At 49.1% G+C, this 26,229-nt stretch overlaps 1 protein-coding gene and 1 long non-coding RNA gene across 3 annotated transcripts in view; one reads left to right on the top strand and one right to left on the bottom strand.

The window, feature by feature from the left end:
• The window catches only part of LOC142296187 (uncharacterized), a 149,362-nt gene that overhangs the window by 54,961 nt on the left and 68,172 nt on the right, over window positions 1-26,229 (top strand). The window lies entirely within an intron of this gene.
• Window positions 1-26,229, bottom strand: part of LOC142296186 (heterogeneous nuclear ribonucleoprotein L-like) — a 195,705-nt gene that overhangs the window by 104,742 nt on the left and 64,734 nt on the right. The window contains exons 5-6 of the mRNA XM_075339490.1: window positions 2,289-2,385; window positions 2,136-2,208 (exon numbers count right to left, since the gene is read on the bottom strand). Coding sequence (XP_075195605.1) covers window positions 2,136-2,208; window positions 2,289-2,385 — 170 coding nt within the window. The remainder of the gene's footprint in view (window positions 1-2,135; window positions 2,209-2,288; window positions 2,386-26,229) is intronic.

Raw genomic sequence — 26,229 nt, 5'->3', positions numbered from 1 at the left:
ACTTGTTGTTGATTCTTCACCATAACATTAAAATTTTTATCTTTATGTTTGAAGCTTGAAATGTGGGAAAAGGTTGAAAAATTAAAAGGCGACGAATACTTTCACAAGGCACTGTATATGAAGCAGTGAGTCCACCTGCTCCTAATCCAATTTAATATGTAGCACATAAGATATCTGATCAAGGCTGCTAAAATCCACACATCTATAAGTAGACCTGTGCAGTATTCCTTTCACTTAGTGTTAATTATTTTTTTTTTATTTCTTATGTTTCTTTCTATGTGAGATTTGCAAGTCATGAAAACCACAAAGTAATAGGGATCTTGTGAAATGCATTTCACAGGAAACGTAAAAAGGTCCCTGAGACCTGAATACAGGATGTTAATTACATCCATATACTGTACATGTTACGTCTGCCATTCTCCAAAAAGAACCTATCACGTGCTCAAAAAAAGGAGTTAGCCATCATGCAAAGATCCAAGAGTGCCCTTGATTTTGTTGATTTTTTTTTATTTTTGAATTGCATCACTCCATTGCAAAGATATTACCATTTCCAACTTTTGGAAAGCAGTATGTGAAATCTCTGCTTTGCAGTCCAACTGGACATTTCTCCAGAGTTTTTTTTAGGGCATGTGATTTCAGCCCACCCTTCCATATGCTGTCAATCATAGACAGACAGCATTTGATACTGCTAAACCAGATGCCAAGCTCTGATTGTCAGAGTCTGAAAGGTGTGAAAGTCTACGCCCTAAAGAAGACTATGCAGAAACACCTTGCTTGGATTTCAAGCAGAGATTTCACATAATGCACTCCAAAAGCAACAAATGTGAATATCTCTACAATGGAATGGGACTGCGCAAAAAGGAAATGAGTTTCAGTATCTGAAGACTTCGGGGATTTGAACAAGATGTTTAATTCAAATTTTTTGAGCATGTGACGGGTCTTCTTCAATGGAATAACTTGATAGTACCTAGCAAGCCAGACAAGTTTATGAAACCTTCATGTATTTGCAAAGGCTACCACAAACAACGTATTGTTACTAACTAGGGATGATCAAATACCTCAAATATTCGGCTTCACGAATATGCGTCGAATAGGTCGCCGCTATGCGAATATTCGATGCGCAATTTAAGTCTATGGGAATAGTTCCGAATAGTTATTATTCGGGTTTCCCATAGACTTACATTGCGCATCGAATATTCGCATATAGTCGAATAGCGGCGACCTATTCGGCAAATATTCGCGAAGCTGAATATTTGAGGTATTCGATCATCCCTATTACTAATATTTACTGTATAAAGAACACTCGTTCTCACATTATGTAGGGATTACATTACATCACCAAGGAAGCCCAATAGAAAACATGATTACTTATGTGTGACATCATAGAAATTAAAGAGCAGAACCATACAGCACAAAATGTCCCCTCATTTATATAACATGTATCTGTGCTCATTTTGTCAGGATCATCGAATTTACACAAAGAGATCCTATATATAAAAAGGATTGCACAGCTGAAAAGTCCTGTACAGTGAGTAGATCTGCCATTCCACTAGAGTCCTGAAAATGATGCTTTGCACTCACATTACTTAAGTCAATGTGCATCCAGGTGACAGCTTTCATGGAGCAATGACACCAATCCTTGCAAGTATGCAGAGGGCTTTCCCATGTCCATCGCTAGGAGCCTGTGGTGATGATGATGCATGCAGAATGCAGTCAGTGAATTGCAAGTCTGTGGTTTAAAGAAGGATATTTTCGGAGAGCTGATGCCGATATGATGCATGAAGAGTCAGCCTGTTGGATGATCCTCCGCTAGACGTCTGAATGCCTTGTTCAGCTGGAGAGTAAGGTCTTGTCCGATGAGATGCAGTGTGCAAGTTTATGGATTGTTAATGCCTCCCTTCCCTCAGCATACAGATAGAAAGCGAGGGGAAAACAGGGAATAGATCTGTTCAGAGACACAGTACTGCAGGCATGTCAGCATGTGGGGGCTTCTCTTGGTATCTGAACGTTCACCACATTGGCAGTTTCTAAACTAAAACCTTTAAAGGCAGCTATGATTGACCAGATTGGAGACATAACCAAAATGAAGCCATACACATTTACCCACATCTGCAATAAGATTATAAAACTCCTACCTTGTCTGTTCAAGTAGGGTTTGCTGTAATCCCAACTATCATTGTCGTTCCGAATAACATTGAGACGTGTGGGCTGTGCGGAATGAAACAAATAGTTAATGTCACTGCAGATGTAGAAACAGTAAAGATACAGACAGAGAGAACAAAACTTACCCTGGCGTATTCTATTTTTAGTGTGCAGCATCCCGCATAAATGTCGGCTCCATTCAATGCAGCTTTGGCCTTCTGGGCATTATGCACAGTCTCAAATGTCCAAAGGAGTTAAGGAACATGGACGCAGATAAATGCTGAAACTTACACTAAACAATACCCCAAAGTGAGCTAATGTCAAGCAATAATTCATGAACATCAAAAAGTTGAATGTAATCAATCCTGGTCATTTATAAAAAGTGCTTACATAAAGAGATGTATATAAGAATATCATTAAAAATGCATCCCATCTATAGATGCCAGTAGAAGTAGAAAGATAAGTAAATAAAAATACAATAGCCCAAATTAATAATTAGTTTTTATCCTAATGACCTGGGTTTGCAATTAATAAAATACAGAAGCTGTTACTGCAGCACATATTCTGACAATGGATGGCACAAAGGTGCGTCCGAGTGACAGCCAGCACAAAATACTGCTAATAGCTACAGGAAACATTGCTTGGACTAGACTTCTTTTCAGACTCGTAGAGGAAATGGTACTAATAACACTAATAAACTGCTCATAAAGCAATTCGTTAAAAGGGAACCTGTCATCAGATTTGGTGACTATAAGCTGCGGCCACCACCAGTAAGCCCTTATATACAGCAGTCTATAATGCTGTATATAAGACCCCAGGCCACGCTGTATAATGTAAAAACACTTTTATAATACTCACCTAGGGGGCGGTCCAGTCTGATCAGTATCGCTGCTCTCCGGACCGGCACCTCCTCTCTGCTGCGATGGCTATCCTTCTTCACAGGCCCGTGTGGATGTCATCCACACAGGCTGGCATTGCGGTCCTGCACAGGCACACTTTTCTATGTCCTGCTGAGGGCAGATCAAAGTATTGTAGTGCGCATGCGCGGTCGATCTTTAACTTTGCATGGCGTCTGCGCATTACAGTACTTTGATGTACCCTCAGCAAGACAGATAGAAGTGCGCCTGCGCAGGAGCGCAATGCTGGACTGTGTGCATGACGTAGGACGCATCATCCACACTGGGCTGGGTAGAAGGGCAGCCATAGCAGCAGAAAGGAGGCGTCGGCCCAAAGAGCAGCGACATCCATTGGACCGGAACGCCCCCTACGTGAGTATTATAAAGATGTTTTTTATTTTATACAGCACGACCTGGGCTCCTATATATAGTATTCTGGAATGCTGAATAAAAGGGCTCACCGATTCTGGCAGCAGCTTTTAGGGGGGAAAACCTGGCGACAGGATCCCTTTACTATATTAGTTATTTTTTTTGTTCGTTGCTTGTTTTTTTCCGTTTCATCAGTCACCTGATATTTACCCATCTAAGAGCAACACAAAGTTAGGGGAGAATCCCTGATTCCAGTGATGTATCACTTATGCGGCTGTTTGCTGTAGTTTGCCAAAAGGTTGATTTTATCTCCTGCAGATCTGCCAGTTCTCTGAAGGCTGAGCTCTATATAATCCCACCCACTCCACTAATTGGCAGCTTTCTGTGAACACTGTGCAGAGGCAGAAAGGTGCCAATTAGTGGTCGGGATTATACTAAGCTTATGAGTATAGAAGACTACACGGCAGCAAGTTTACTATTGATCTAGTGATAAAATCACTGTTGTATCAGCGGTAGATTATAAAGAATACAGCAAACATCCCAGTAAGTGACATATCACTGAAAGTAAGGTCTGGTCTCTACATTATGCTGCCCTCAGATTGGGTGGCAAAAACATGGTGACAAATTTGCTTAAATCCTTTATTGTCAAATTCATGAGAGACACAGAAGACCATATGCATAAAGTTCCTACCACTAAGAGGTGGACATTAGACCAAAACTGTTGACTTTCCCTACATAGGCAACACCACTTCTACAAACACTAAGGAGCCCATGATTTATTTTGTGCCTTTTTTGTGTCCATGGGTTTAGATTTTCCTGATGTTTTCTCCCAAGTTATCATTTGCGACTTTTCAAAAAGTCATGACATTTTTGTACAAATGTTCTCCAGTTTCTGCACTCCTTGGAAAAGGACACAAAACAGAACACATCCAGTCATCAAATTTCTGTCTGCAGAAGCTTATGAACAAGAATAAACAAACACCGGGGATGCACAAGATTGCATCCTGTAGTACTTCGTATAGGTACTGGAGGGTGAACAGGTAGAGACCTTAGACACCTACAGTGCCTACAAGTAGTATTCAACCCCCTGCAGATTTAGCAGGTTTGATAAGATGCAAATAAGTTAGAGCCTGCAAACTTCAAACAAGAGCAGGATTTATTAACAGATGCATAAATCTTACAAACCAACAAGTTATGTTGCTCAGTTAAATTTTAATACATTTTCAACATAAAAGTGTGGGTCAATTATTATTCAACCCCTAGGTTTAATATTTTGTGGAATAACCCTTGTTTGCAATTACAGCTAATAATCGTCTTTTATAAGACCTGATCAGGCCGGCACAGGTCTCTGGAGTTATCCTGGCCCACTCCTCCATGCAGATCTTCTCCAAGTTATCTAGGTTCTTTGGGTGTCTCATGTGGACTTTAATCTTGAGCTCCTTCCACAAGTTTTCAATTGGGTTAAGGTCAGGAGACTGACTAGGCCACTGCAACACCTTGTTTTTTCCCTCTTGAACCAGGCCTTGGTTTTCTTGGCTGTGTGCTTTGGGTCGTTGTCTTGTTGGAAGATGAAATGACGACCCATCTTAAGATCCTTGATGGAGGAGCGGAGGTTCTTGGCCAAAATCTCCAGGTAGGCCGTGCTATCCATCTTCCCATGGATGCGGACCAGATGGCCAGGCCCCTTGGCTGAGAAACAGCCCCACAGCATGATGCTGCCACCACCATGCTTGACTGTAGGGATGGTATTCTTGGGGTCGTATGCAGTGCCATCCAGTCTCCAAACGTCACGTGTGTGGTTGGCACCAAAGATCTCGATCTTGGTCTCATCAGACCAGAGAACCTTGAACCAGTCTGTCTCAGAGTCCTCCAAGTGATCATGAGCAAACTGTAGACGAGCCTTGACATGACGCTTTGAAAGTAAAGGTACCTTACGGGCTCGTCTGGAACGGAGACCATTGCGGTGGAGTACGTTACTTATGGTATTGACTGAAACCAATGACCGACTGCCATGAGATCTTCCTGGAGCTCCTTCCTTGTTGTCCTTGGGTTAGCCTTGACTCTTCAGACAAGCCTGGCCTCGGCACGGGTGGAAACTTTCAAAGGCTGTCCAGGCCGTGGAAGGCTAACAGTAGTTCCATAAGCCTTCCACTTCCGGATGATGCTCCCAACAGTGGAGACAGGTAGGCCCAACTCCTTGGAAAGGGTTTTGTACCCCTTGCCAGCCTTGTGACCCTCCACGATCTTGTCTCTGATGGCCTTGGAATGCTCCTTTGTCTTTCCCATGTTGACCAAGTATGAGTGCTGTTCACAAGTTTGGGGAGGGTCTTAATTAGTCAGAAAAGGCTGGAAAGGAGATAATTAATCCAAACATGTGAAGCTCATTGTTCTTTGTGCCTGAAATACTTCTTAATACTTTAGGGGAACCAAACAGAATTCTTGTGGTTTGAGGGGTTGAATAATAAATGACCCTCTGAATAAACTTTTCACAATTTAAAAAAAAAAAAGAAAAAAAAAGAAATAACATTCTTTTTTTGCTGCAGTGCATTTCACACTTCCAGGCTGATCTACAGTCCAAATGTCACAATGCCAAGTTAATTCCGAATGTGTAAACCTGCTAAATCTGCAGGGGGTTGAATACTACTTGTAGGCACTGTATAATGAAGTGTTATCGCTCATCGCCCAAAAAGACCCCACTGCTTCATAGGAACAAGCTGTAGTCGGAAGAAGCCAGTTTTCTATTTAGCTCAATGCACCTCACATATGAGGTGATCAAAAATAGTATAACTTTAGATTCTCTCAAGGAAAAGAATTAATATTGGCAAAAAGGAAGGAACTGGATGGAGCATCACACGGAGTTAAAGTTATTGCCTGGTACAATTTTCATTCTTAACTATGGGCTTAAGGCTATGTGCGCACTTTGCATCGAGGTAGTTGCAGTTCAAAAAGCATCCTCTGGCAGAAAGGACAATGCTTTTGGCTTTAAAAATGCATGTAAAACGCAAAGAAAGTAGCCTATGCGCACCTTGCGGTTTTCATGAGTTTTTAGTGCTTTTCCGGTGCTTTTAGAAACGCTGCAGTTTTGTATTAAAATTGAATGGATGGGAAACACAGCCAAAATGGCAAAAACAATTGACATGTTGCTACCGTATTTTTCGGACCATAAGACGCACTTTTTTCCCTCAAATGTTGGGGGAAAGTTGGGGGTACGTCTTATGGTCTGACTGTGGCTGCGGGGAATGAGGGTGGTGCGGTGGAGCGGGTCATCGGGGGCACGAGCAGGCTGTAGCAGCCTGCCGTGACCACGTGGACCCGCTCATTTAATATGCACGCCCATCCTCCCGCCATCTCTCAGCGGTGAAGCAGGCACTGACAGGTGGGCGGGAGGATGGGCAGGGATAAACAGTCGGCCCGCATGATCACCCCTGGCAACTGCAGCCTAGAGTGATCATGTGCGGCTGTATTCACTGCCCCCCGCGCATCATCATCAGTGTGGGGGGCAGTGAATCAGTAAAGATTACTCACCGTTCCCTTGCAGCATCGCTCCTCCTCCCATCTGTCCGGTCAGCTGACTTGCGTGACTAGCGGCGCGCACAGCGATGACGTCATCGCTGTGCGCACGTGTCCACACGCAGCCGCCTGCACAGACCACCGGAGGACATCGCGATGCTGCAGGGGGACGGCTGCATTCAGCGGCGCTGTCGCTGATACAGACGATAAGAGGAGCGGTGCTGCAGGGAGTGAGGTGAGGTGAGTATGAACGTTTATTTTTTTTATGTGCCACAGGTTGCGGCCATACACCAGGATGAGGGCATATAGCAGGATAGGGGTATATTATGAGCAGCCTTGGGAGTATATAGCAGGCTGGGGAGTATATGAGCAGGATGAGGGTATATAGCAGGCTGGGGAGTATATAAGCAGGCTGGTGAGTATATAAGCAGGACATTACCCCTTAACAGTGTCAGCAGCAGATCCTCGCCCCATAAGTGTGTCATGACCACATTTTTTGTTTAAAATTTTATTTTCCTATTTTCCTCCTCTAAAACCAGGGTGCGTCTTATGGTCAGGTGCGTCTTATAGTCCGAAAAATACGGTACTTTAAACACTGAGTTTTTGCCCAAATTTATGCAAATGAAACGCAGCATTTTGAACAGCAAAGTGCGCACAAGAAAGCTCAATGTCCCATTGACTTTGCTTGAAAAGCATAACGCAAGCATTTTGGCATGAAAACGCTGCTGTTGAAAAAGCAGTGGAAAAGCAGGTAAAAAAAGCAAAGTGCGCACATAGCCTAAAGGGAACCTGACAGGTGCAATATGCACCTAGAACCACGAGCAGTTCTGGGTGTATATTGCTAATCCCTGCCTGTCCAAGCATCTAGTAGCATAGATAAAGAGATCTTTAGAAAAAGTATTTCTAAAGATCCTTTATGATATGCTAATAAGCACAAGGACTACTTGCAGGGGCGTTTTCCCCCCCCACTGGTCTGCCCTCTTAGCATGTTAGCACACCCGGAGGGATATCTGGCTAGTTTCTGTGTCGAGACTCCTAACAGAGGCTCTACAGACTTTTTTGATATGCCGTATTTAGGGACAGTGGGCATGATCAGAAAGCCCAACATTTCCAGTCATGCCCACTAGATGCGGACAGCCGGCTTCATAGTGCGCATGACCGGAAGTGCCGGGATTTCTGATCATGCACACTGAGCCTAAACCAAGCGTCTGAGGCAAGAACAATGAAACACAGGTAAGCGCGTCACCGCCAATGACGATGGGAAATTGAATAGCATATTAGCACACCTTAGTGGCAAGTTTCTCCCTATTTTATGTACCCAGTCGGTGATTCTGCTGCTTCACATCAACACAGCAGCTCTTCCTCTCCTGGGCTGCTCTGTACATATTGCGTGACTGCGGACATCATACTGATTAACAGCTGATTCCCCACAAAAAGGCAGAATTGCCATCAGGAGCAGCCTGTAAGCAATGTGTGCCAGCAGAGATCTGTCCTGGGCAGAACAGGCAACTATTTGTCTATTAGTTCTAAGGGCCATAGTAAAAAAAAAAATAATAAAAAAATAGTCCTGTTCAACCCTATTAACCCCTTCCTGACATTGAAAGTACCAGTACATACTATATTGTGGTGCATTCCTGCAAATTGATGAATGAACCAGTACATTCTTGCAATCTTGTGGGCTCTGTCAGGCAGGTCAAAACAGGCTTCGGCGATAAGGGGTTAAAAATGACAGGCAGAAGTGATACTTAATGAATGTAAGTGACAGCCACAAAACAAAACATGTATCTACTAAAATTAAGCTGTAGAGAAATTCACCATAAAGGCTAAAATAAGTCAAGACTTTAAAGTCTTCATTAACTTTAAGGTCCGGTGACAGGAAAGGTTTCCTGACCTTTACTGTACAATAGTTGTGACAATTTGTTCTAAAGATTAAAAAAAAAAACAGCAGGAACCGCCCAGGAAGTATATAAAAAGAGGTGCTACAAAACAAACCCATATAGCAAACAAACGAGTAACAAAGTAAAAAGGTAGCTAGATAGAATGGGTCAAGCACACGAAATAAGTTTATTATATAAATCAATATTAATAATAAAAATAAAATTTAAACATTTAAAAAGCGTATAACACCCACAATAAACACTATAATTAGTGTTGTGATAAAAAATAAATCCTATCTCACCTATAAAAAAAAAAAACAACAAACAATGGTCGAGTTTCGAGTTTGGGTGCTTTTAGTATGCAAACCACTCGAGCGAGCATCGCTGTATTCGGGTACGCTCAGTGCTCAGCCCAGTGTGAGACATTTGCGGTGTTTGAACACTCACACTGGGGTAACAACAGTGTTATTCGATGTAGTGGCACCAAAATATAAAAAAGGAACAACCCCGATCTCCCTCCTGTTCTGTTTATGGCTGGCTGCATGTGGGCTTAGACCCGAACTGCCAAATCAATAACTTGCATTGGGGTTCAGGTCAAGTTCAGGTCCCAAAACGAACTTTATATAAAGTCAGGTAGAACCCGCCAAACCGAACGTCCACAGGTCCGCTCATCTCTAAGCAACACCAAACGTATCGCCATAAATGTGACTTCCTCAGGGGCCTATGTTTCACCCCAACACTAAGTATGGTGTTTTTTGTGGGTCTTATATTTAGCATTGTGCTGTTATGCACTTTAAAAGCACCACTGCAGCATTTTATTAATTTCACCACTGGGGTGGTGCTTCTAATATAAGTCTCCTGACCCCTGTCTTATACTCCCCCTCCAGCGGCTTCATCTTCTATCACTGCTCCTGTCGGTGTCCAGCATTTTGTGACCTGCCAGCTACTCCAGCGTTTTATGGCGTGCACTGGAGGTCACAACTCAATGCATCTCTATGAGATCCACGTTCTGGCTTGGCGTAACTTCTGACTTTCGGTCAGTCATAAGTTGCAGTAACACAATGGCACAGGAGGACCGAAAAAATGTGAAAAAGACAGAAGAGGAGTATATTAGCTTAAGGCTATTTGCCCACGATGCGTCGAGCTAGTTGCAGTTCTAAACGCATCCTCTGGCAGAAATGGTTTTTGCCAAAGTTGGTTTTGATCACAAAAACGAGATAAATACGCGTGCGTTTTTGCCGCGTTTTAGCACGATTTACATGCTTTTTCATTGCTTAAATTCAGATGCGTTTTCAATATAAAGATACTACTAAATAAAGTTTAACCATTCAAACTCCATGAAAAAAACGGAAAAAAATGATAACAAATATCAAGATTTTTATCAATCAATGAATGGCTTTTTTTTAATTAAAAAACGGATTTTTGTGTACTCACCGTAAAATCGTTTTCTCTTAGCCATCATTGGGGGACACAGGACCATGGGTGTTATGCTGCTTATCCATAGGAGGACACCAAGTAGATGCAAAGATGTTAGCTCCTCCCCTGCAGTATACACCCCCTGGCACAGCCAGGCTACTTCAGTTTTAGTACACAAGCAGTAGGAGAACAAGTAACAAAAAACGTGAGTGAATACTCATAACAAAAAAGTACTGAGACAGAAAAAAGCTAAGGCCCAACAGGGCAAAAGGAAGGGTGCTGTGTCCCCCAATGATGGCTAAGAGAAAACGATTTTACGGTGAGTACACAAAAATCCGTTTTTCTCTGACGCCTCATTGGGGGACACAGGACCATGGGACGTCCTAAAGCAGTCTATGGGTGGGTAAACAATAAACAACGCAACCCAAGGACTAGGAACCAGTCCCAGATAGCCAGGAGCGCCTACTGAGATAGGTACTCCACTATCATTTGCAGAATTTTCCTACCTAGGTTCGCCTCAGCCGAAGCCTGGGTATGGACTCAGTAATGCTTTGAAACAGTATGTAGGCAAGACCAGGTCGCAGCCTTACACCTCTGTTCCACTGAAGCCTGATGCCTAATGGCCCAAGAGGCACCAACTGCTCGTGTGGAATGAGTCCGCAGCCCACTGGGAATGGGCTTGAGTTGCAAGCGGTAGACCTCCTGGATCACAGAGCGAATCCAGCGAGCCAGCGTTGCCTATGAAGCTACCTCAGGAGAGAAGAGCAAGAGAAGATTTCTTAAGAGGTTCAAAAGGGGACCTCTGGATACCGTCCAAAACGAGATTGAGGTCCCATGGGTCCAGCGACCGTTTATACAGGGAAACTAGATGGGAAACACCCTTGAGGACAGTCTTGACTTGCGGATTGCAAGCTAGGCGGTATTGATAGAATATCGAGAGAGATGAAACCTGCCCCTTAAGGGAGCTGAGGGCGAACCCTTTTGCAACCTGACTGCAAAAAAAAAAAATCAAGAATTCTGGGGATCGCCAAAGGCATAGGTTGGACATTAGATTCCCTGCACTGGGAAAGGAAAGTTTTCTACGTACGGTGGTAAAAACGGGATGAAGGCCGGCTTTCGGGCACTGTATGGTGGAGATGACCGCAGGAGAGGATCTCGCTCTTGTTAAAGTCCAGGTCTCAATGGCCAGGCCGTCAGCTTCAGGGCTCTGGAGTTCTGATGGGAAATGGGCCCTTGGGTCAGCAGGTCTTGGATGCTTACGAGGTGCCATGAGCAATTGCACTAATTCAGCATACCAGGCGCACCTGGGCTAGTCCGGTGCTATTAGTATCACCGGGACTCCTTCTGCCTTGATCTTCCTGATTACTCGCGGCAGCAGGGGCAGAGGCGAAAAACATGCAAGGCAGACTGAAACGACTTCAGGAGACTAGAGCATCCGCGCCAATGGACTGTGGATCACGTGACCTGGCTAAGAACGCGGGTACCTTTGCGTTCAACCTTGAAGCCATTAGATCCACGTATGGTGTACTCCAGTGAGTGCAGATGTGTGGGAACACTTCTGGGTGGAGAAAACCACTCTCCGGCAGCCAGTCCTTGGCGACTTAGAAGGTCCGCCGCCCAGTTCTCTACTCCCGGTATGTGTGAAAACACAGACCCCCGTCGATTCGGCCCAGGTGAGGATCCTGAGGACCTCGAGATAAGCTGTCTTGCTGCTGGTACCTCCCTGCTGATTGACCTACGCCACAGCTGTTGCATTGTCCAATTGGACCCGAATCAAATGACCTGCTAGCAGAAGGGGGGGAATGACCTGAGCGCGAGAAGATCGCGCTGATTTTCAGGATGATTTCTGGGAAGGGAAGACTCCTGGGGTGTCCAACGTCCCGAAGCAGTGTGGAGCCAGTACGCTGCTCCCCAGACTAAGAGGCTGACGTCCGTGGTCAGGAGTAGCCACTCCACTTGGGGGAGAAAAACTCCTTCTCGATATGGAAGAGGACTGAAGCCACCAGCAAAGCGCATACCTGACTGAAGGTGTCAGATGAAAAGTTCGTCCAAGGAAAAGGGGCTCTTGTCCCAGGCAGCTAGAAGCACAAGCTGCAGTGGGCGGTGGTGTGGCTAAGCGAGCAGCACTGCCTCTATAGCCGCCGCTATCCTACCTAGCACTCTCATACTGAATCGTATGGAGCGAGAGGAGTACGTAGAGGGCAGAGTACCGCTTGTTGTAGTGCAGTCGCCTTGTCTTGAGGGGAAAATATCAAGCCCCGAAGAGTGTCCAGGGACATGGCCAGGGAGGTGACGGATTTTGACGGGACCGGGGATGATTTGACTGGAGTCAGAAGCCGCCCTAAGCGGGAAAGGGTGCCCACAGAGATCTGCACGCTGGTTGAGCCCTTGATGAGGAGGTCATCCAAGCAAGGCAGAACAGCCACTCTCCTGGCGTGAAGGGCACTCATGGCGGCCGCCATGACCTTAGTTAAGACCCTTGGTGCTGTGGCAGAGCCGAGGGTAGGGCCACAAATGAAAAAAAAGAAGTCCTGAACCGCGAAGCGGAGGAACTTTTGGTGAGCTGGAGCGATGGGTATGTGCAGGTACGCGTCCCTGATAGCTAGAGAGGCAAGGAATTCTCCTTCGACCATAAAGATAATAATGGAACCGAATCTCCTTACGTGCACATGTTTCCTCAGGTGTTAGAGGTCCAGGATGGGACGAACTGACCAGTCCTTTTTTGAGGACCATGAAAGGTTGGAATAGAAGGCCTTGAACCTCTCGCCCTCCGGAACAGGTACCATCACCCCCGCCGTTTGGAGGGAGTGGATTGCTGAGGAGAAGGCCTCGTGGTGTTTTGGAGCCTTTGGGGGGGGGGGGTTTGAGAGAAAAGACTGACCCGGGGATCGGGTCCAGAATTCAATGTGGTAACCGGAAGACACAAGGTATCACACGCATTTGTGGTCTGAGGCGGCGGCCCAGATGGAGGAGGACGAGACTCCTCGGTCTTTGTCTAGACTGCCAGGACGAGGTGGACTCGAGGAGGGCTGAGAAGGTCGGGCCCTGCGTGTCTAGTAAAAAATATCCTGGGCTAGAGTTGGGGGAGGGAGGTAATCTTTTCCTCCCGTGGCGTCAGACAAAAAAAAAAGAGCCTGTCCAGATGATCGGCAAACCATCGGTCTGGAAAGGAGTACTGTGAGAGGCTTCTTAGAGACCGAGTCCGCTCTCCATTATCGGAACCAGAGGGCCTTACGGATGGCTATGGTATTTGAGGCGGCAATAACTGCGCAGGTAGCAGCGCCAAGGGAGGCCTGCATGAGGTACTCTGCCGCCGCAGCAATATGAACTGTTACATCTGTGAGGGTCTGAGGGAAACTGGTAGTCCTGGTGCCTGCGCGACCCACACGGAAGGGGAGAGGGACCCGCGGCCTCGAGGCAGAGCGATCGAGCTGCTCCACTTGTCTGTCTGTCGGGTCCTTGAAGGAGGATCCATCAAGTAAAAGACAGGAGTGGTCCTTGAAGCCGGGTGAGGGTCCACCGAGGCCGGATCAGCCCAGCCCTTAGAGACAGCTAAGCCAAAGGGGTACCGGGACTCCATGAGTTTACGGATACCGAAGCGGCGTTAAAATGCCTTTTTTTTTTTTTTTTTTGAGGTTTCTTCACCCTTTTAAAAGGAGACCGCAGGGTCAGTAATAGTGGATGGGAGATCTTCCACATGCAGAGTTTTGGTTGTTTGCTGCAATAAGTCCATCACAGCTTGATCGCTCGGGGAGGTTGAAACCAAGGAATCATCCCGGTACAAACATCATTCCCCTTCCTCCGGCTCCTCAGAGACCGCGCAACATGTGGGAAAACCCCATCTGTGTACACCAGAGGGAGAACCATGGGGGTCATGCCCTTTTTCTGATCCGGAACCGGTGAAGCAGAGGGCTGATTCTTATCAGAAGGACCCTCTATAGAGGTGTCATCAGGCTGCGTTCTGTCCAGGATCCCCGAGGGGTGTGAGGACGATGTTGCATAGCCAGCACCAGGTTCTGGGAACTATGCCCATTCCGGGGGACTGGGAGCCGTAGGCTCTGGGCTGGCAGCGGTTGCTGCGGTGGTGGCGGGGGGGGGGGGGGGGGGGGGGGTAAGCTACAGGGGCACCAGACTCACAGAAGGAAGAGGTGCTATCATCCCCTAGTAGCTCAGCGTCTTATAGTTGTTGCTGTAGTTGTGCAGGGCATAAAACATGTGACTGCAGCCCCTGGCTGATGAGCCACAAACTGATTGTAATGAGGGAGCAATGCTCTGCACAGCTAATGTGCAAGTGAGGCTATAACTCACCCAGAACACTGATAGCCGCCGCCCCCCCCTCCACTACTCCTGTGTGACAGTTCCTGTGGGAAGGAGGGAGCCAGCTCTGAGACACGCCCACAGGCTCTGATTACAAGAGTGAGCAATGCTCTGCAGATCCTGTGAGGGGGGCGTGGCTTATCGAGTGTTGGAGGGGACGGGGCTTAGCTCTGACAAGAAGGCATGAGAAAATATAATAAACAAAAAAACAAAAAATGATGGGAAGGGACTCCCCTTCCCTCCTCCAGCCCTGCACAACAATGGTGGACAGAAAAACCTCTATAAGTCTACCACAGCTGCGGCTGCACTGAGTCCTGGGAGCTCTCCCCTCCCCCCGCCACAGGTGGAATGCTATGCAGGAGTCTGCAATCACAGCCCATGTGCATCCAGTCAGTGTGACCTTTGCTCCAATTTCCTGTCAGGGAGCCAGTGTGCAGATTCTGACGCCTGCTGTGCCCGGTCACAGAACGTGTATCAACTCGGACCCTGCCAGAGGGAGTGAGGAAGTTTTCATCTGCTCTATGCTCTGGAAAAATCGGAATGATCTCACCTCATCTCCTGTGGAGATGGCAGTCTGATGGAGATGGCAGTCTAACGCCTGGTCACACTTGGTGCAGAATGTGTATCAACTCAGAGCCTGCAAGAGGGGCTGAGGAAGTTTTCAGCTGCTCTGGGCTCTGGAAAATCAGTGCCATGAGACCTGTCATCCAGTGAGTAACAGCCCAGGATCCAGCGTCGCAGGAGGGGGTATGGGGAGGCGATACTCGTTTTGGGAAATCGGTCCCCGAAGGAACCGTCGCCCTCTAAAAACAAAAAATTCTTGCTGCAGTAGTCTGCAGAGATGTGCCTCCTATAGACACTAAGCTAAAACTGAAGTAGCCTGGCTGGGCCAGGGGGTGTATACTGCAGGGGAGGAGCTAACATCTTTGCATCTACTTGGTGTCCTCCTTTGGATAAGCAGCATAACACCCATGGTCCTGTGTCCCCCAATGAGGCGTCAAAGAAATGATAATTTTGTGTTAATAATTATGCATAAAATTACATTTATTTATGGATTTTCTTAAAAATAATTGTCGCACTATGTGTGTGTCTAAAGGAACATATCATGCCATTAATATTTTGTCAAAAATGCAGGCAATTCATTGGTCCAAAAAGCATGTTTTCAGCATCAAAAAAGCATGTAAAACGCTAGAATTTTGATGTTGCTTGCGTTTTGCAACTTCTCATTGACTTCAATATTAGCAAAACGCTGCCCAATTGGCAAAAACAATTGACATATTGCTTCTTTAAATGCTGAGTTTTTGCCCAAAATTATGCAAATTAAACGCAGCGTTTTGAACAGCATGGTGTGCACAAGACAAAGAGAATTTTGTTACTTACCGTAAATTCTTTTTCTTATAGTTCCGTATTGTTGGGAGACCCAGACCATGGGTGTTTAGCTTCTGCCTCCGGAGGACACACAAAGTACTACACTTAAAAGTGTAGCTCCTCCCTCTGAGCTTATACACCCCCTGGTGAGCCAGTCCCAGCCAGTTTAGTGCAAAAGCTGAAGGAGAATAGCCACCCACAAGTAGAACCGAGTAAGAACCGGAACAACCGGAGACTCTGTCCACGACAACAGCCGGTGATAACACACGGAACAAGAAAATTGCCAACAGGCAACAGGGAGGGAGCTGGGTCTCCCAATACGGAACTATAAGAAAAAGAATTTACGGTAAGTAACAAAATTCTCTTTTTCTTTATCGTTCCTTTGGGAGACCCAGACCATGGGACGTTCCAAAGCTGTCCCTGGGTGGGAATAAACAAAAAAAAACTAAGAAGTAGGCGGAGCCTAACTTCACAAGTGGGCGACAGCCGCCTGAAGGATGCGTCTGCCCTAGCTCGCATCTGCCGAAGCATGAGCATGCACTTGGTAGTGCTTCGAAAAGGTATGCAGGCTAGTCCAAGTGGCAGCCTGACAGACTTGTTGAGCCGTAGCCTGGTGCCTAAAAGCCCAAGAGGCACCGACAGCTCTGGTCGAGTGTGCTTTGATCCCCGGCGGGGGAGGCACCTTAGTACTCTGGTAGGCGTCCGAAATGGTCGATCTAATCCAACGGGCCAAGGTCGGCTTAGAAGCAGAGAGACCCTTGCGCCGCAATGTGGTTAGCACAAAAAGAGAGGTGCACCGCCTAAGCGCAGCGGTGCGAGCCACATAAATCCGGAGAGCACGCACCAGATCTAGAGTATGCAGCGCTTTCTCAAAGCGATGAAAAAGGGCCGGACAGAAGGAAGGCAAGGAAATATCCTGGTTAAGGTGGAAGGAAGAGACCACCTTAGGAAGAAAGTCCGGGGTCGGACGGAGAACTACCTTGTCTTGGTGAAAAACCAAAAAAGGTGACTCCGAGGAGAGCGCAGCCAAATCAAAGACTCTTCTGAGAGAAGTTATGGCAACTAGAAAGGCCACCTTTTGAGAAAGACGATACAAAGAAACCTCCCTAAGAGGCTCAAAGGGGGGTTTCTGCAATACCGTGAGGACCAAGTTAAGGTCCCAGGGATCCAAGGGCCGCTGATAAGGCGGAATGATGTGAGACGCACTTTGCATGAAGGTGCGGATCTGAGCCAGCCGGGCGAGACGCCGCTGGAACAGCACTGATAGAGCTGAGACTTGTCCCTTGAGAGAGTTGAGGGACAGTCCTAGCTGCAGACCGGACTGTAAAATAGACAGAAGGGTCGGCAACGAGAATGGCCAAGGAGAATGGCCGGAAGAGCGACACCAGGACAGGAGAATTTTCCAAGTCCTGTGATAGATCTTGACGGAGGAAGACTTACGGGCCCGAGTCATAGTGGAGATGACTTCAGGAGGAATACCAGAAGCCGTCAAAATCCAGGACTCAAGAGCCACGCCGTCAATTTGAGTGCCGCAGAATTCGGGCGGAAAAACGGACCTTGCGAGAGCACGTCTGGACGGTCCGGAAGATGCCACGGCATCTCCACGGACAGTTGGAGCAGGTCCGGATACAAAGCTCGCCTGGGCCAGTCCGGTGCAATGAGGATGACTCGACGGCCCTCCATTCTGATCTTGCGCAGGACTCTGGGCAAGAGAGCTAGAGGGGGAAACACGTAGGACAGACGAAACTGGCACCAGTCTTGAACCAGAGCGTCCGCGGCGAAGGCCTGAGGATCGTGGGAGCGAGCCACGTAAACCGGAACCTTGTTGTTGTGACGGGATGCCATTAGGTCCACGTCCGGAGTGCCCCACTTGCGGCAGATTGACTGAAACACTGACGGGTGCAGAGACCACTCGCCACCGTCCACGGATTGACGGCTGAGATAATCTGCCTCCCAGTTTTCTACGCCAGGGATGTGGACTGCGGATATGGTGGCCTTGGAGTCCTCCGCCCATTGAAGAATGCGTTGGACCTCCAACATTGCCAGGCGGCTGCGTGTCCCGCCTTGGTGATTGATGTAGGCAACCGCTGTCGTGTTGTCTGACTGGACTCGAATGTGCCTGCCCGCCAACAGGTGGTGAAAGGCTAGGAGAGCTAGAAGCACAGCTCTGGTTTCCAGCACATTGATTGAAAAGGCTGACTCGGACAGAGTCCAAGTGCCCTGAGCTCTGTGGTGGAGATGTACCACTCCCCAACCGGATAGGCTGGCATCCGTGGTGAGAATCACCCAGGACGGAGCCAGGAAGGAGCGCCCTTGGGACAGGGAGAGGGGGTCGAAGCCACCACTGAAGAGAGCTCCTGGTCCGTGGCGACAGAGCCACTAACCTCTGTAAGGAGGAAGGCCGCTTGTCCCAACAGCGGAGAATGTCCAGCTGCAGAGGACACAGATGGAACTGGGCAAAGGGAACCGCCTCCATGGAAGCCACCATATGACCCAGCACCTGCATCAGGCGCCTGAGGGAATAACGGCGGGGCCTCAGGAGAGAGCGCACCGCTAGCCGGAGAGACTGCTGTTTGATTAAGGGCAACTTCACAAGTGCCGGCAAAGTCTCGAACTGCATCCCTAGGTACGTGAGACTCTGGGTTGGAGTCACAGTGGATTTGGGAAGATTGACAATCCACCCGAATTTGGCTAGGGTGGCGAGAGTGAGCGAAACACTCCGCTGACAGTCTGCGATGGATGGACCCTTGACCAAAAGGTCGTCCAGATAAGGAAGCACTGCTAACCCCTGGAGGTGCAGGACCGCAATCACTGCCGCCATGACCTTGGTGAATACCCGAGGGGTCGTGGCTAACCCGAAGGGGAGAGCCACGAATTGGAAATGATCCTCTCCTATCGCAAAACGTAACCAACGCTGATGTGACACTGCGATTGGCACATGTAGATAGGCATCTCTGATGTCGATGGACGCAAGGAACTCCCCCCTTGGGTCATAGAGGCAATGACTGATCGCAGAGACTCCATGCGAAAATGCCGCACCCGGACATGCTTGTTGAGAAGCTTGAGATCCAGGATGGGCCGGAAGGTACCGTCCTTTTTTGGAACTAGGAAGAGATTTGAGTAAAAACCTCTGAACCGTTCCTGAGCGGGAACTGGGACAATCACTCCGTTTGCCTGCAAGGACGCCACGGCCTGCGAGAAGGCGGCGGCCTTGGAGCAGGGGAGGAGTTGAGAGAAAAAATCTGTTTGGAGGGCTGGAAGAGAATTCTATCCTGTAGCCGTGAGATATGATGTCTCTCACCCACTGATCGGAGACTTGCTTTAACCAAGCGTCGCCAAAGTAGGAGAGCCTGCCACCGACTAAGGACGTGGCTGGAGCGGACCGAGAGTCATGAGGAAGCTGCCTTAGTGGCAGAACCTCCTGCGGTCGTGCTTTTGGTCGCCAGTTGGATTTCTGATCCTTGGCTGAGTTAGCGGACGAGGCGGAAGGCTTAGAGGATGACCAGTTGGAGGAACGAAAGGAACAAAACCTCGATTGATTCCTACCCTGGGCGGGTTTCCTGGTCTTGGTTTGTGGCATGGAAGTACTCTTCCCGCCAGTAGCTTCTTTAATGATTTCATCCAGCTGTTCACCAAAACAGCCGTGAACCAGCAAAAGGGAGCCCAGCAAGAAACTTCTTGGAAGAAGCATCTGCCTTCCATTCTCGAAGCCACAAAATCCTGCGGATAACAAGAGAATTAGCTGAAGCCACCGCAGTGTGGTGAGCAGCCTCTAGCATGGCAGACATGGCATAAGATGAAAAGGCTGAAGCCTGAGCAGTTAAGGTAACCATCTCAGGCATAGATTCCTTGGTGAGGGAATGCACCTTCCCATCTATTTCCTGCTGCTGAGCAGGATGGGAAGGAGGGGACGTCCGGGCATCAGGCCAGCGAGCGCTTGCGCATAAAGCTGGAGTCATAGGGGAAAGTGCGGTCACGAGGTTATGAGCGGCACTTACTGATGACACTCACAGCGCCGCCCATAACCTCGTGCCCGCGCAAAGCGTCACTAGCGGTCACACGTGCACGCAGTGCACGGGACCGCTACAGTGGAACAGCGCATGCGCGGGACCACGGGCACCCAGGGGCGGCGTCCTGAGCTTTTGAAATTCAGCGTTCGGGGGCGGCGTAAATCTGCAGGAGGACAGCAACGGACCCCAGGCAGCCCGCCCCCATGGAAGATTTTAGAAATTTGCATACGAAAAGGTACCAGTTTACAAAGTGTTTATTTTGGTATAAAAGGTGCCAAAAAAACTATAGGAAGCTTCCTAGAATGCAGCCCAGGAGCTGCAGAGGGGGGAACTTTTAGCTTTATAGCTAAATTTCTGATGACAGGTTCCCTTTAAAGAACACACTCTTCACTCTCTTAGGCGAGGTAAACTGATGTTTTTCTGCCAAAGAGAGTTGCTCCTCTGACACTGGCGGATTGAGATCCAGCACAGAATTAATAGAAGCAATCAAAATCACTAAGATCTGAGTCACCCTCAGAGAAATCGTTGGGATACATAGCCTCCGAGCCCCCAGTGAGGGCATCCTCCTCATCTTGAGAGTCAGCTCTTGAGACAGAGCCGTGGGATGGGGAGGGGGAGGAAACCCTGCGCCTTCTCTTAGAAGGACGGGGTCTGGGATCAGATGATGAATCCTCCGTGAGCTCTGATGGACGGAGGTCAGAGGATAGGAGTCCTCTGTCAAGAGTATTAGAGGCACCCTGTGAGAGGGGCTGATGCATATTCATCAAAGTCCTGGACAAAAGTCCCATGGACTCAGCAAATGACTGGGATATGGAACTAGAAAAGGACTCTACCCAGGCCGGGGGTTCAATCACAGGTGCAGCAGCAGCCTGAGAGACCACTGGGGGTGAGACTCCAGGCTGTGGCACCGCGAAGTTAGAGCAACCATCACAGTGTGGATAAATGCTCGGCTCAGGCAGCAGGAGCTTACATGCAGTGCATGCAGAATAAAGCTTTGGAGCCTTGCTCCTTGTGTGAGACATGCTGCTGGAGTGGGGACTTTGCAGAGAATGAACCCCAGGGAGAATATACAGAGGTCCACAACCGGAGAACGGCTGTGGCTTACCAGACCGCTGAGCGCGGTGTTGTGTGCCCTCCAGATCCCGAAGCCCGGTCCCCCAGAGCGCAACACCTCAGCAGAGATGCAGAATGTCCCAGAGCAGAGTGAACTCTGCCTGAGAAATGGCCGCCGGAGCGAAGAGAGGGGGCGGGACTAGGGGCGTTCCTATAAAAGAGCGGGAACTGGAGGGCTATAGAGACCTGCCGGGAAGGAGGGACGCCCCAGCAGTGGGGAGTGTCCCTCCCCTGTGTAAAACGGCCGCCGGGAGGAGCCGAACCTGTCCCTCTGCATGAGTGACATGCGAGGGCAGGAAAACGAAACTAGGCCTCCGGCGAAGCCGGGGCCTAAATTTAAGCGGCGAGGCCGACAAGCAGGCACCATCGGCGCGGTTCTCGGGCAAAAGCTGGAGAACCCGCCGGAAAAGTTAAAAACAATCACATACAGCATACTCTCCCCTTACAATAAAGAACCGGGACCCCCAACATAAACGTCTCAGGTACTTAGCTGGTGAGACGCAGGGCCATGTCCCTGGGGATGAGTGCTCCGGTCCAACAGAATCCTCAAGGGGCTGTGGATGGAGACCGGACTCCTGCCAGGCATGGAGACCGTGCTGGCTCCCACTTCAAGCCAGAGCCCAGAAGGGATGGTGAAGGAGCGCAGCATGTAAGGCTTCAGCCTTGTAAATCAACCTTAACAACACCGCCGACACCGTGGGGTGAGAAGGGACATGCCGGGAGTCCAGACATGGACCCGCTTTTCTTCAAACTCTTTCCAAAAGTCAAACAATCAGATGAGAATGCATGTGTGGATGTATGCCTCCTGAACACAAAGCGATAAACTGGCTAGGACTGGCTACCAAGGGGTGTATAAGCTCAGAGGGAGGAGCTACACTTTTAAGTATAGTACTTTGTGTGTCCTCCGGAGGCAGAAGCTAAACACCCATGGTCTGGGTCTCCCAAAGGAACGATAAAGAAATCCCTATTTCTCATAGACTTTGCTTGGAAATCAAAACGCATGCCTTTTGGCATGAAAAGAAGGGAATTTTGTTTACTTACCGTAAATTCCTTTTCTTCTAGCTCCAATTGGGAGACCCAGACAATTGGGTGTATAGCTTCTGCCTCCGGAGGCCACACAAAGTATTACACTTAAAAGTGTAAGCCCCTCCCCTCTGCCTATACACCCCCCCCGTGCATCACGGGCTCCTCAGTTTTGGTGCAAAAGCAGGAAGGAGGAAACATATAAATTGGTCTAAGGTAAATTCAATCCGAAGGATGTTCGGAGAACTGAAAACCATGAACCAGAACAGTTCAACATGAACAACATGTGTACACAAAAGAACAACAGCCCGAAGGGAACAGGGGCGGGTGCTGGGTCTCCCAATTGGAGCTAGAAGAAAAGGAATTTACGGTAAGTAAACAAAATTCCCTTCTTCTTTGTCGCTCCATTGGGAGACCCAGACAATTGGGACGTCCAAAAGCAGTCCCTGGGTGGGTAAAAGAATACCTCGGTAATAGAGCCGTAACACGGCCCCTTCCTACAGGTGGGCAATCACCGCCTGAAGGACTCGCCTACCTAGGCTGGCATCTGCCGAAGCGTAGGTATGCACCTGATAGTGTTTCGTGAAAGTGTGCAGACTAGACCAGGTAGCCGCCTGACACACCTGCTGAGCCGTAGCCTGGTGCCGCAATGCCCAGGATGCACCCACGGCTCTGGTAGAATGGGCTTTCAGCCCTGACGGAACCGGAAGCCCAGAAGAACGGTAGGCTTCAAGAATTGGTTCCTTGATCCACCGAGCCAAGGTTGACTTGGAAGCCTGCGACCCTTTACGCTGGCCAGCGACAAGGACAAAGAGCGCATCCGAGCGGCGCAGGGGCACCGTACGGGAAATGTAGAGTCTGAGTGCTCTCACAAGATCTATCAAGTGCAAATCCTTTTCACATTGGTGAACTGGATGAGGGCAAAAAGAAGGTAAGGAGATATCCTGATTGAGATAAAAAGGGGATACCACCTTAGGGAGAAAATCCGGAACCGGACGCAGAACCACCTTGTCCTGGTGAAACACCAGGAAGGGGGCCTTGCATGACAGTGCAGCTAGCTCAGACACTCTCCGAAGTGACGTGACTGCCACTAGGAAGACCACCTTTTGCGAGAGACGTGATAGAGAAATATCTCTCATTGGCTCGAAAGGTGGTTTCTGAAGAGCCGTTAGCACCCTGTTCAGATCCCAGGGTTCTAGCGGACGCTTGTAAGGAGGGACTATGTGGCAAACCCCCTGCAGGAACATGCGTACCTGCGGGGAGCCTGGCTAGACGCTTTTGAAAAAAAAACACAGAGAGCGCCGAGACTTGTCCCTTAAGAGAGCCGAGAGACAAACCCTTTTCCATTCCTGATTGAAGGAATGACAGAAAAGTGGGCAAGGCAAATGGCCAGGGAGTAAAACCCCGATCAGAGCACCAGGATAAGAAGATCCTCCACGTCCTGTGGTAGATCTTGGCTGAAGTTGGTTTCCTGGCCTGTCTCATAGTGGCAATGACCTCTTGAGATAACCCTGAAGCCGCTAGGATCCAGGACTCAATGGCCACACAGTCAGGTTGAGGGCCGCAGAATTCAGATGGAAAAAATGGCCCTTGAGACAGCAAGTCTGGTCGGGTCTGGTAGTGCCCACGGTTGTCCCACCGTGAGATGCCACAGATCCGGGTACCACGACCTCCTCGGCCAGTCTGGAGCGACGAGGATGGCGCGGCGGCAGTCGGACCTGATCTTGCGTAACACTCTGGCATCATTGCCAGAGGAGGAAACACATAAGGTAGTCGAAACTGCGACCAATCCTGAACTAATGCGTCCGGCCGCCAGAGCTCTGTGATCTTGGAGACCGTGCCATGAATGCCGGGACTTTGTTTTGTTGTGCCGAGACGCCATGAGATCGACGTCCGGCGTTCCCCAGCGGCAACAGATCTCTTGAAACACGTCCGGGTGAAGAGACCATTGCCCCCTGCGTCCATGCCCTGGCGACTGAGAAAGTCTGCTTCCCAGTTTTCTACGCCCGGGATGTGAACTGCGGAGATGGTGGAGGCTGTGGCTTCCACCCACAGCAGAAATCCGCCGAACTTCCTGGAAGGCTTGCCGACTGCGTGTGCCGCCTTGTTGATTGATATATGCCACCGCCGGTGGCGTTTGTCCGACTGAATTCGGATCTGCCTGCCTTCCAGCCACGGCTGGAACGCCTTTAGGGCTAGATACACTGCCCCTTATCTACAGAAACATTGATCTGAAGAGAGGACTCTGGCTGAGTCCAGGTACCCTGGGCCCTGTGGTGGAGAAAGACCGCTCCCCACCCTGACAGACTCGCGTCCGTCGTGACCACAGCCCAGGATGGGGGGGGGGGGGGGGGGGGGGGGGCAGGAATGATTTCCCCTTCGACAGAGAAGTGGGAAGAAGCCACCACTGAAGGGAGGCCTTGGCTGCCCGAAGAGAGGGATACGTTCCTGTCGAGGGACGTCGACTTCCTGTCCATTTGCGGAGAATGTCCCATTGAAGTGGACGCAGATGAAACTGCGCAAAAGGAACTGCCTCCATTGCTGCCACCATCTTCCCTAGGAAGTGCATGAGGCGCCTCAAGGGGTGCGACTGGGCTCGAAGGAGAGATTGCACCCCTGGTTTGTAGTGAACGCTGTTTGTCCAGTGGAAGCTTCACTATCGCTGAGAGAGTATGAAACTCCATGCCGAGATATGTCAGTGATTGTGTCTGTTGAGCAGTTTTAGGTCCAGAACGGACGGAAAGATCCGTCCTTTTTTGGCACCACAAACAAGTTGGAGTAAAAACCGTGACCCCATTTGCTGAAGGGGAACAGGGATCACCACTCCTTCTGCCTTCAGAGTGCTCACCGCCTGAAGAAGAGCATCGGCTCGCTCGGGGGGCGGAGATGTTCTAAAGAAACGAGTCGGGGGACGAGAGCTGAACTCTATCCTGTAACCGTGAGACAGAATGTCTCTCACCCATCGGTCTTGGACATGTGGCAACCAGGCGTCGCAAAAGCGGGAGAGCCTGCCACCGACCGAGGATTGCGGTTTGGGGAGGCCGAAAAGTCATGAGGAGGCCGCTTTAGGAGCGGTTCCTCCGGCGGTTCTTCTTAGGACGTGACTTAGACCGCCATGAATCGGAGTTCCTCTGACCCTTCTGTGGCCTGTTGGACGAGGAGAATTGAGATCTGGCTGAGGCCCGAAAGGACCGAAACCTCGATTGTACCTTCCTTTGTGGAGGTCTGTTTGGTTTGGACTGGGGTAAGGACGAGTCTTTTCCCTTGGATTGTTTAATGATTTCATCCAATCGCTCGCCAAACAGGCGGTCGCCAGAAAATGGCAACCCGGTTAAGAACTTTTTGGAAGCAGCGTCTGGCTTCCATTACACGTAGCCACATGGCCCTGCGGACTGCCACCGAATTGGCGGATGCTACCGCCGTACGGCTCGCAGAGTCCAGGACAGCATTCATAGCGTAGGACGCAAACGCCGACGCCTGCGAGGTTAAGGACACTACTTGCGGAGTAGAGGCACGTGTGACTGCATTAATCTCAGACTTGACAAGCTGAGATAGCTTGGAGTGCCCATACGGCTGCGAAATGCCGGAGCAAAGGACGAGCCAATAGCTTCATAGATGGATTTCATCAGGAGCTCTATCTGCCTGTCAGTGGCATCCTTGAGTGGATGCACCATCTGCCACTGCAACTATGGATCTAGCCGCCAGTCTAGAGACTGGAGGATCCACCTTGGGACACTGAGCCCAACCCCTTGGACTACGTCAGGGGGGGAAGGGATAACGAGTGTCATTAAGGCGCTTAGTAAAGCGCTTATCTGGAAAGGCTCGGTGTTTCTGGACTGTATCTCTGAAGTCGGAGTGATCAAGAAACCCACTCCGTGGACGTTTGGAGGAACCTAAAATGGAATTTCTCCTGTTGAGAAGCTGACTCCTCAATCGGAGGAGCTGGAGGAGAAAGAATCCAACACCTGATTGATGGACGCTATAAGGTCGTTTACTATGGCGTCCCCTTCAGGTGTATCAAGGTGAGAGCAGCGGTGTCAGGATCAGAGCCCTGATCTGCCACCCTCCGCTTCATCTCTCCAGAGAGTCCCTCATGCTGAGACCCTGAGCAGTGTGATGAAGTCGAGGGAATTTCCCAGCGAGCCCGCTTAGTCGGTCTGGGACTGCGGTCCGTGTCAGAGTCCTCAC

This window comes from Anomaloglossus baeobatrachus, chromosome 3 (genome assembly GCF_048569485.1).
Source record: "Anomaloglossus baeobatrachus isolate aAnoBae1 chromosome 3, aAnoBae1.hap1, whole genome shotgun sequence".
In the NCBI taxonomy this organism is placed as follows: domain Eukaryota; kingdom Metazoa; phylum Chordata; class Amphibia; order Anura; family Aromobatidae; genus Anomaloglossus; species Anomaloglossus baeobatrachus.
The sequence above is the reverse complement of the archived record's forward strand: the minus strand, read 5'-3'. Positions and strand labels throughout refer to the sequence as shown.